Below are 11,651 nucleotides of genomic sequence, written 5' to 3' on the forward strand. Positions count from 1 at the left end.
AGCCACTCACCAGTGGCACCCCCATGTGCCCACCCGCGAGGCCTCACAGAGGCCAGAAGGTGGGTCATGTCACGGCCGCTGGGCATGGTGGGCTCAGGGAGGTGGTGGCGGTCCACCTCTCTTTCTCGGGGCAGTGGGTTTGGCCACTCACCAACGGCACTTCCCATGTGCCTGTCTGCCAGGCCTCACAGAGGCTACTTTCCACATGGCTGGAAGGTGGGTCATATTGGTGGCCACAGGGCCTGGCAGGCTTGGGGAGATGGTGGTGGGTTGCCTCCCTTTCTCGGGGGCAGGAGATTTGGCCGTTCGCCAGCAGCACCCCTCATGTGCCCACCTGCCAGGCCTCACAGAGGCTACTTTTTGCATGGCCGGAAGGTGGGTCATGTCGGCGGCAACCGCATAACTAATGACCCAGCAACAGTCTGCAAAGAAAACCCTCTAGCGAGACATGGTGGCTTACATGGAGGCCTTGCACACACACAAACACACACCCTGGTGGGTCAGAGACGCCAACATACGTCCACCAGATGGGGACATCATGGCAACATGGCCGATGCCGTTGTCCACACCTCACGTGGTGCTGAGGCTGTTGCCGCCCAAACACACCAGCTGGACATGGAGCATTGGACAGTTAGGTACATGGGATAGATAGTTTTCTCAATAGATAATTGGAGAGACTGGTGGATTGAATAAATATCTTGGTTGTCCCATCAGAAAGTTGGAAGGAAATAACCAAGGGTAGGAGGTGGGGCCTGGCCCTAACGTGTGGAAGCGGAAGCTCACGTGCTGGCCATTGAGGCGGTAGAGGATGCCTTCCTCCCAGTTGTGGGGGAGGCATCAGTTCCCCCAGGAAAGAGGATTGTGGGCAGACAGGTAGGTGCCCATGTGGGTAGCTGTGGGCTGCCTCCAGCATCACCCACCAGCCTGCCGTCACGGAAGTGGCAGTCTATTCAGCACCCTACAGAAGACAGCATTGCAGCGAAGGCTGATGCCATTGTGGGTCCCTCCAGCCAGACACGGTGGGGCTGGGAGGACACTCAGCCCAAACTAAGTACTCCGGGTAACGGGATCCACCTTGAAGGAATGTGCAGACTGCTGCTGGAGAGACACTTGTCCACCTCTCCTGTGTCAAAGCGGAGGCTGTTGCCAACATGACCCACCTTCCTGCCATTGCAGAAAGGATGGGAGTCACAGCCGGGACCCATTCCCCCCTGCTCAGAGGGTTACCAGCCGTGGAAGTCCCTTGTGCCCAAAAGTGGCAGCTGCAGACATGACCAACCTTCCTACCTTCACAGAAAGGATGGGATGGACAGGACAGGAGACACCATTGGGAAAGGTCAGAGTGGTTCCATCCAGAGAGGGAGAGGTTGAAAGAGGGACTGGGAAATTGTCCGGGAGAGGAGGACAAAGGGTTACCAGCCGCATTGCGGAGCAGGATGAGGAAGACCCAAACATTTGCAAGCCATCATCCAAGAAACCCACTGAGCTTGGCTCTGGACCTTGGAGCAGCCCCAAGAACTGAGGGGGGCTAAAGCAGCACCCCACCACTCAGAGACACCTTTCCTGCACAGGCAAAAAAGGAACTAATAATAACCAGTGTGAGCCCTCAGCCAAGATACCCACTGAGCTTGGCACCCGACTGTGGAAGCAGCCCCGGGAACTGAGGGGGGCTAGAGAATGACACCACCACTCACAAAAACCTGACCTGAGCAACTGCGGGACAGGTAATAGAAGTAAGTAGCTTTGCCCCGGAGCCAGTCAGTGGGCCAGAGATCTTGAGGCCACTGCAGAGGAGCTTTGCCTAGACTGGGGTGGCTCAGAGCCCAGGTAAGTCCAGGTCCAGAGAGGGATATCCAAGCAGGTGGAGGTTGACCTTAACGAAGGTCAACATGTCCACCAGGTCCTGGTGCAGACCTGTGTGGCGGGAACAGAGGAGGTCTCCCAGGTGGGAGAACACCCGCTCGCTCTGCACGCTGGTGGGAGGGCAGGACAGGTTGTTGGTTGCCATGATGGACTGGCCCGGCTATACGGCAGATTTACTCGCCCAATACTCTAATTGGTTGGACTGGGGAGGCTCAGTGGGCTCCGCAAGGTACTCTCGTACCATGGCCCCCGCTGAGTCCTCCACAGTGAGAGACGCACCCACTGTGCTGCAGCCAACCACACAGCCCACCGACAAGGCCCAGAGATCGAGTGGACCCATTTGGGTGGGTCTCTCCTGCCATGGTTCTCCTCCCACCTCCTCCCCCTCCTTCTCTTCCTCCTTCTCCACTGCCTGCCTCGTCCCTGCCCAGTTCCCTCCATCTTGCCTTCTCTGCCTCTAAATGGAGCACCAGTTTGTGGAGCTCCGTATTGCAGCGCTGCATCTCATCCTCCCACATGGTGATGCAGATGCAGGTGAGCAGATCCTGATAGAAGTAGTGCTCGGGGTCCTCCCCCCACCTCTGGAGCAGCTCGCGGGAAGAGTTGATGCTGCGGGAGAAGTGGGAAGCGATGCGCCAACAGCTGTCCAGCAGTTTGAGCATCCACAAAGTTCCCTCATCCCAGCAGTCCCTCGGCTTGCTCCCTAGCCTGAGAACATCCCTCATGACCAGGTGCAGCTTGTGCACCATGCACACCAGGCCCAGGAGGGATGCCTCTTTCAGGGCTGCCAACATGTGGCGTTCTGCATCCGTCATCATGAAGTCATGGACAAACCGTCCCCCCTGGCTGTCCACTCCCTCAAAGCCACCCTTATCGTGGTGGTGATGTTCTTCCCAGTATGAACATCATCCATCCCCAGGGCCTGGAGAAGAACTACCCTGTAGCCTGGTGTCAAGCATGGAACCTGTTTTCGGGTGCCAGCTCTTGGCCTGGGGTGGCGGAGGTCCTCTGGTTGCCACCAGCTGATTGGGCTGTTCATGGCTTTTTTTCGTTCGTATTGCTGTTTGTGCCCACTTCTATTTTGAAAGTTGACTGAATTAATCCAAGGTGGTCTATATCGAGATGGCAGTCTGGGAACCTGAGCAGAGACCTAACGGCATTTTTCTTTCTCAGTCTTCTAATCACCAAACAACTATTTTCTCAAAATGATGTGGATTGGTTTGTTCCTTGATTTAATTTCCCAGGGTTTGCATTGATGTGTATTATAATTATTTTCTCCTATCCATTTACTTACTTGTGCCAACTTCTTTTCATGGTGCTCTGCTGACTTGCTCCCAATAAAGTCATTTTCTAGCAAATCCTTCTTGGCAATAAAATCCTTCTGAAATTGCATAAATTTGTAATATTGGTCTGTTTTGGTCACACCAGCTAAATAGGAAGGAGTGAACTGGTATTCATCTTTAGTCCCGTCTGTGACACAAAGCCGACTGTTCATAGTTGGTTTATATTTCAACATTTTCAGCTCTGGAACATCTAACTCCTCTCTAATAAGTGGCTTCCGAAGTATACCAGCTCCCTTATCCATTTTCTTAGCTGTTTCCTTTCTTTGTATATCTCGAGGGGTACCTAGAGAAGCACTTACTGGAGTGCCAGAGCTTGCCTGGGATGCCTGAGGTCGACAATATGAACGAGCAGCAGATTTGGCACGGGTGGGAGTTGGTGTGGCATCATCAATAAAATTGGCCAAAGTAGTCTTTCCAGTTACCTCAGTTAATATCCTGGATGTTGTGAATTCAGGTTTTTTTGTAAAGACACATGCTGATTTTTTGCCACTTGCCCAGATATTGGATTTTTTTGATTTTTTTGGCTTGTAAAGCTTACTTGGGTTGAGGTGCCCTGAGATGTAAAGTTGAATTTCAGCCTTGTGGTCTTTTTCTACTCCATCTATGAGAGCTGAAAGATTGTTCTTCTGCTTCCTGTCTGCCATGTATAAACTAGAAACTGTGTTAGAGAAACAGATTTTTCAGCTTAAATTGAAGAAAGAAATTACTTAAAATATTTTAAATTCACTGCATAGTCTAATGAAGCATGTCTAACAATACTTAGCTAGCATGCCTTTCCCAATTAATGCATGTTTATTCCACCTTGTGTCTTTCTGAAACTTAAAAAAGAATTCCATCACACCACTGACCATTCTCAGACCTGCCTATGCAGTAAGTTGGCTGTTCACCATAGCAAGTTGGGACCACATGGCTACCTGTAAGGTATGCTCACTGGGATATAGCCGCAGGATACCAACCAGAAAAAAGTTAACCTCATTCCCCCCAGCATGTTCTTCACAGGACCATTATGCCTGTGTTTAGTGAACTGAGGGTCATATGACCACTCTGTTGATGCCTTTGTTAGAAGTCTCATTGTTATATTGTGGAGGGCAAATGAGGTTCAGTAGTATCCCACAAGGAGTGAGTTATAATCTCCTGTTCCTTCCCTGTGGACCTCTAGGCCAAACTTATTCACACCCAAAGGTGGAATATGGATTTAATGAAAGAGATTTTATATACCATTTCTGTGCCTTTCAGTATTATAGGCACTTTTACTATGCTTAGGAGCTATTGTAGTATTTGTAACACAACTTGCAAGAAAATGAAATTTGAAACAAAAGACCAAAGAAGAATGTATGTTAAACATGTTAATTACTGTGAGAACTGAGAATTAACAGTACAATGCTTGCTATATGATAGAGATGCACCTGTCACACACACATCTGCAGTATGATTTTAATACAGAAAGCTCTTTGTAAGAACTGTCTATGCAAAATGTTGCAATGAAAGCAAGCTAGGATTAGAAACATCTCTCTCAAGGCTGAGAGAGAGAAACTGCAAAACTAGGGCCAGGGGCTGTAACCACAAGCACATTCCAATGGCTTTCCACCCACGGAGCCCAGCTCCTGGAAAAGACTCCAAGGTTGCAAGAAGAGACTTTAGGACACCGCCGTTAAAAGTTACATTGGCAAAAAGGAGTGCCCATAAGAAGAATTATGTGAGAAAGGAAGGAAGATGTTCCTCTCAGAGATAACACCAAGGACAGATAAGAAATTGCAGTCTTACAATTTCTGTTGCTGACCTAAGTTACTTCTTCCAATCAGAATACCCCTGGACATTTGTGTCATGATAGGTGGTCCCCCCTTCTGTGCCAATGTGGGACCCCTGTATTCTGCGAGCCAATAAGATAACAAATATTATAATTAACCAAAAGGTATTAATTGCTTTGCATTGCTATTGTAGCTTCAATGAGCGCTGAGCATGAGACCTTCTCTACGTGTAAAAATTGTTCATCCATTGTTTATTAAACAATCAGTTACTGCTTCAATCAACAGGACTCCGTGGTGTGTCTCTCTTATTATGATTGGCTAGAGGGACACTAAAAGGCACCAGTTTGTGCTTAATACAAACACTCTGTGAGAAGAGGGAGCTAGAGTATTTTCCTCAAAGGGCTTTTTGAAGACATCAAAGAGAAACTCCCTCTAGATTATTGTGTTTGTTGTGAGGTTAAAATTCACTACAAACCTATGCTTCTCTTCTTGACTTTAACCATTGCCTTAAGGTTTATTGCATTCATTGTTCTAAAAAAGAGGTATTTTCATTTTCCATTGGAAAAAATGGGGTGAAAACCACAGAATCACTGACAGATGTACAACAAGAAGGATCTGAAAGAACAAGTAGGGATGCCATGGAGTGACAAACAAATAACAGAAGGAAAAGGAAAGTCTTGGTGATTGGTGACTCTATGCTGAGGAGTATGGGACATCATGTGTTCAAGCCTGACCCCATGGCCCAAGAGATATATTGCTTGCCAGGGACGAAGATCAAGGATTCACAGACTGGATGGCCAAGCTAGTCAAACTAACAGACCATTATCCATTTGTGATGGCCCATGTGGGAACAAATGACAGTTATGAAACCACTGAGCACATTAGGGCTGACTATGAAGTTCTTGGGAGGCAACTGAAAGGAATGGGGGCAATGCTGCCTGTCAAAGGAAGAGGAATGCAATGGAAACAGAAAATTATGGAGGTGAACCACTCACTGCATTGATGGTACCAGCAGGAGTGATTTGGATTCTGGGACCTTGAACTAAGTTTTCTTGAAGTTGGCCTGCTTGCTCATGATTAACTTCACTTGTCAAGGAATGTGCTTGGAAGGGATCTGGGGAGATTCCTTGGGAGGGATTTAAATTGACATCTCAGGGGAATGGAGACAACTGGCATAGGGATTTCAGGGAAGGAGAATAAATAGAAGAGGCCTACTTGGAAAGGCCAGGTCAAAGAGAGGGGATGTTGCAAGGCTTCCGGTGCCTATACACCAATGTCCCAAACTTGGGTAATAAGAAGAAGGAACTTGATCTACTAATGCAGATGGAAAGATATGACTTAGTAGGCATTACAGAGACTTGGTGAGATTCCCATGTGTGGAAAACAGTAGTGAATGGGCATGTGTTATTCAAGAAGAACAGGAAATGTCATAGAGGAGGTGGAGTGGTGCTGTATGTGAGGAAAGGGTTTGATGGCCAGGAAATACTGGCAGAGGAGAGTGACAATCCAGTGGAAAGTATCTGAGTGAAGATAAGGGAGGGAAGGAGGAGCAGTATTATGGGTGAGGTCTGCTACATACTGCCTGACCATGGAGATGAGGTGGATTCTGCCATCCGTGAACTGCTTAATAGTGTATCCAAGAAACATGACCTTGTAGTTATGGAAGACTTCAACTTCCCTGACGTGTGCAGGGAGACCAACTCTGCTACATGTCCAAGGTCACGCTTCCTGACCTGCCTGGTCAACAATTTCCTTTCTCAAATGATGAAGGAAGCAGCGAGAGACTCAACCATACTGGACTTGATGTTAACCAACAAGAAAGATTATGCTGATGTGGTAAAGGTAGTGAGAACTCCTATAATTCCTTTTGCTGTGGGGTACCAAGGGAGTTTGTAGCCAAATTAGCACATTAGATTTTAGTAGGGCAAACTTTAATAAACTTAAAAGACATGATCAGAGTTATTCCATGGACAAGAATGCTGGAAGGTAAAGGAGAGAGTAAAGGGTGGGCTCTCCTAAAAGAAGAGCTCTTGGAGACTCAAGCTATCCCCGTTCCAGCAAGACAGAAATGTGATAGAGGATCTAAGAAGCCAATGTAGATGAATAGAGAGCTCTGTGATAAGCTAAGGAAGAAAAAGGAGATGTTCAAGAAATGGAAGGGAGGAAATGCATCTAAAGATGAGTATCTAGGGGCAGCTAGGTACTGTAGGGTCAAAGAGGTCAAATAAGCTGAGACTGGTCAGGAGGTTTTGCCACAACAAGAAGATGTTCTTCAGATATGTGAGGAGCAAATGGAAAGTAAAGGAGGCGATATCCCCATTGCTGGGTGAAATTGGAGAAACTCTGACAGACAGAGAGAAGGCAGAAAGGCTCAATGCCTATTTTGCCTCTTTTCTCTCTGAAGGAGACAATGGGCCCACCTAACGATGGTAGTAGGTAAGGTATGACTTTGGGGTTGCTGGTTGACATGGGTAGACAAGTTGTGAGGAAGCACCTTGCTGCACTGGCTGTTTATAAATCTTCTGGGTCAGATGGGTGCACCTGAGAGCACTTAAAGAACTTTCAAAAGAGCTTGCAGATCCTTTGTCGACCATCTTCTAGGCCTTTTGGAGGATAGGTGATGTGGCAGAAGACTGGAGGAGTGCAAATGTCATCCCAGTCTTCAAAAAAGGGAAAAGAATGAGCCTGGGAATTACAGGTCAGTCAGCCAGACCTCTGTCCCAGGGAAGCTACTGGATATTAGAGGTGCCAATTTGCAAGCATCTGACAGACAAAATGGTGATAAGGAGACATCAGCACAGATTTGTCCCCAACAGGTCCTGTCAGGCCAATCTCATCTCCTTCTATGACCAAGTGACAGGCTTACTGAACCATGAAAATACTGTCGATGTAGTTTTTCTGGATTTCAGTAAAGATTTTGACACGGTTCTGATGGGTTATTTGGAGGACTTGGACAGGACTCTAAAATGACTAGATGGATAGGGAACTGGCTGGATTACTGCACCCAAAGAGTAGTTGTCAATAACATCATGACTGATTGAAAGGAGGTGTCCACTGGAGTGCCACAGGGCTCGGTTCTGGGGTCAGTGCTTTTCAATATTTTTATAAATGACCTGGATGAGGTATGAGGGGATTACTCCTTAAATTTGCAGATGACATCATACTGGAAGGAATAGCAAACACCCTTGAAGACAGAGGTATAATTCAATGAGATCTGAACATACTAGAAAAGTAGGCAGATTGGAATAAGATGTGATTTAACATGGTGGATTAGTGCCGGGTTCTGCACCTGGGTAACAAAAATGTAAAGCATGCATACTGGATGAGGGATACACTTCTGGATAGTAGTGTGTGAGAGCCAGTTTGGTATAGAAGTTAAGAGTGGCAGGACTCTAATCTGGAGAACTGAGTTTGATTCCCCACTCCTCTACTTGAAGCCAGCTGGGTGACCTTGGGTCAGTCACAGCTCTTCCAGAGCTCTCTCAGCCCCATCTACCTCATAGGGTGATTGTTATGGGAATAATAATAACATACTTTGTAAACCACTCTGAGTGGGTGTTAAGTTGTCCTGAAGGGTGGTATATAAATCAAATATTATTATTATTATTATTATTCATCTTGGGATGTGGGTGGATAGGAGGCTATATATATGAGCAGTCAGTGTGATGCAGCAGCAAAAAAGGTGAATGCAATCTTGAGGTGTATCAACAAAGGCATAACATCAAATCACAGGATGTCATTGTCCCACTATATACTGCACTGGACAGGCTCCTCCTGGAGTATTGTGTGGAGTTCTGGAGGCCTCACTTCAAAAAGGATGTGGACAAACTGAAATGGGTGCAGAGGAGAGCAACCAGGATGATCAGGGCCTGGAGACCAAGCCCTACAAGGAAAGACTGAGGGACTTCAGAATGTTCTGTTTGGAGAAGAAGAGGTTGAGGGGAGACATGATTGCTCTCTTTAAGTATTTAAAAGTCTGTCACTTAAGGGAGGGAGCTGTTCCTGTTGGTAACAGAAGAGAGGACTTGAAACAATGGCTTTAAACTACAGGAAGGAAGGGACTGGCTGGACATTAGGAAAAAACTTCTTCATGTTAAGAGTAATTCAGTAGTGGAATCGGCTGCTTGGGGATGTGGTGCCTCATTGGCAGTCTTCAAGGAGTGGCTGGACAAATACTTATCAGGGATGCTTTAGGCTGTTCCTGCATTGGGCAAGGTCTGTAAGACCCCTTCCAAATCTATGATTCTATTAAATGTCATCCACTTTTCCCATGTGACTTTCCAAGCCTTCATATCTCTGGGTGGGACATGACATCTTTAATGGATGTATGTTTTGCAAAATAAAAATTCAGGAAAAATAAGGAGGCTCAGGAGCCCCAGGGGCCATCCCTATTGTTCAGAGACATCAGGATATTCTCCCAGAAAGGTCTTATGTTACCCCAGCACTGAAATGGTGTGCTGGAATGATTCAATAGTGGAGAAGCAGGAGTTCTGTTCCAAGAAGAAGAACCCTTATGCATTTAAGAGCTGTTGGTCAGAAGTTTCAGACTGACTTCCTTAGCCTCCTGTAAGATAATATTTCGAAAAACCTGTTCTGATGGGGACAGAATCTCTAAGCAGAAGAGGAATCAGAAGGAGGGCTCTTCTGTTTGAGAACTGGGAGGTGAGGATGGTCTGAAACAGATCTCCTGCTAGCTTTTGCATTAGATCGATCTTGAGCAGACACTTCCATTATAAGTTGCTAGTGCAGAGACCTTTCTGCAGACTAACTGAAAGAATGTTTTATAGTGCAGATGACCTAACTCTCAGATCATCTGCACCTGCAACCAGCACGAGGCCAAACGTTCCTTGTGCGTGGTCACAGACATGATGCAAACAAGTTGCAAATTACTCCATTAGAGTAGCCAAAACTGCCAGCAAACTTATAGTGGGGAAGTATAAAACTGATCCTCCAAATGAATTGGCCAAGCCTGGGTATCCTGGATCTGATTCACAAATCATGTCTTCTATGCCTTTGCTGTGTATGTGTGCTGTTAAAACGGCAATTGCCTGGTGATGGTTGTTTATTGGAAGAACCCTGATAAGAGGAAGGGTGGGGATATATAAAAAGCAGAATTTTAAAGTGATCTTCCAAGGAGGCACCTACTTGCACTGCTCCTGGCTACTATCACTTTGCAACAATCATTTCTACTTAACACTATGGCAGCTTGAAAGTTGGATTGCTAGCCCCCCAGTGGGGACAGAGATTCCTTACCCCCTGCTGGTATTTCTCACTGCCACTCTGAGAGACAGTGGGAGGAAAATGAAATTTTAAAATGGCTGACAGCCAATGTCACATCCAATTGTCACACTTCTCTAGGCAACCCAACCCCCTGCCCACCATCTTCCTGTTACTTGTTTGGTCCAGAGTCTACCTTCCAGAAGTGATGCTTAATGTTCTAGCTATGTGCAAGGTTCTTAACTGTTAGACCATGACTCAATGGTCTCCAAATGTAGCACAGATAACCTTGTCCTGGCAGTTGATTGAGGTCTTGGCTGATAAATTGTCCAAATGCACCAGAATGAGAAAGCCTCATAATGTGTTGGAATACAAGCAACACCAGTCTGATCACCAACAGTTCCTGCCACTTGATGCTTTTTCATTACTTAGAAACTGGCTGATGCTGAAATATAGCAACGTTAGGGTTGACAATTCCAGGCTGGGAAATTCCTGGAGATTTGAGGGTAGAGCTTGAAGAAGGCTGGGTTTGAGGATAGGCAAGTCCACAGTGGGGTATAGTGCCACAGAGTCCACCATCCAAAGCAGCCATTTTGTCCAGGGGGACCAATCTCTTTTATCCGGAGATCAGTTGTAATTCCAGCTCTCCAGGCTCTACCTGGAGGTTGGCAATCCTAAGTAACAAGCTAAACATGCTTTTGTGTTTCCATTTGGTAATTCTTCATGCACAAGCTGGTTTTTTTCTTTCATTATTCTTTAGAAATGCTTGAACAAAAATGACATTAACAATAAAAGTACCAGCCCAAAGAGCTGCATGCCCCTTTTGGTTTCAGCATGAGTTACATAGCAGCTCCTCAACAGAAAACAAAGAACTTTCTTTCCCTTCCCCACAAATAGTCTAACAAAAGCCACAGGTTAAAACTGAGGCACATTTAAAATGAACTTACATTTCACAAGCTCCACAAATCGTCTGGCTTAACTGCTACCTTTATGTTGGTTTGTTACCAAGGAGATCAGTCAAACATTCTGAGTTCCATTGGAGCACTCCGTCACTGTTAAGCAACAATATAGGCCTGATCAAAAGCAAGCTGGTGCATTTTGTAGAGTCAAAGTGTCAGTTGTTTTCTTTACATCAGGCGAGGGAGTATAGTTAAACTGCTGTTTTTAAAATACAATTTCTTTGTTGGTTAAATCATATGGTGGAAAAATTTCCAAATTGCAAAGTCTCAGGCGAGATTGTTTTTCTACTTTTTTTAATTGAATGTATACAAACAATAGAAAGGTACACATCAGTTTCACCCTTGGTTACATCAGCCACACTGGAACAAAAAGGCAAAGGTGACATGAGTGAAGGCATAAAAGGCATTTACTGTAATGATGTGTTATTTTCACTGTACTTCTCTCTTGCTGCTCAGCTGTACCTATATAGTCAGAAATTTCTTGGTACTTTCAATCAAGTGATGGTGTTTCTTTTCACTTC

At 46.0% G+C, this 11,651-nt stretch overlaps 1 protein-coding gene across 1 annotated transcript in view; it reads right to left on the reverse strand.

Annotated features, from left to right (window-relative positions):
• C1H6orf118 (chromosome 1 C6orf118 homolog) overlaps positions 1 to 11,190 on the reverse strand; it is a 59,344-nt gene extending 48,154 nt beyond the window's left edge. Inside the window, exons 1-2 of the mRNA XM_054984522.1 lie at positions 11,119 to 11,190; positions 3,158 to 3,864 (exon numbers count right to left, since the gene is read on the reverse strand). Of these exons, the coding sequence (XP_054840497.1) occupies positions 3,158 to 3,850 (693 nt within the window). The 5' untranslated portion in view covers positions 3,851 to 3,864; positions 11,119 to 11,190. The remainder of the gene's footprint in view (positions 1 to 3,157; positions 3,865 to 11,118) is intronic.
• Between the last annotated feature and the right edge of the window lie 461 nt (positions 11,191 to 11,651).

This window comes from Eublepharis macularius, chromosome 1 (assembly GCF_028583425.1).
Source record: "Eublepharis macularius isolate TG4126 chromosome 1, MPM_Emac_v1.0, whole genome shotgun sequence".
NCBI lineage: Eukaryota > Metazoa > Chordata > Lepidosauria > Squamata > Eublepharidae > Eublepharis > Eublepharis macularius.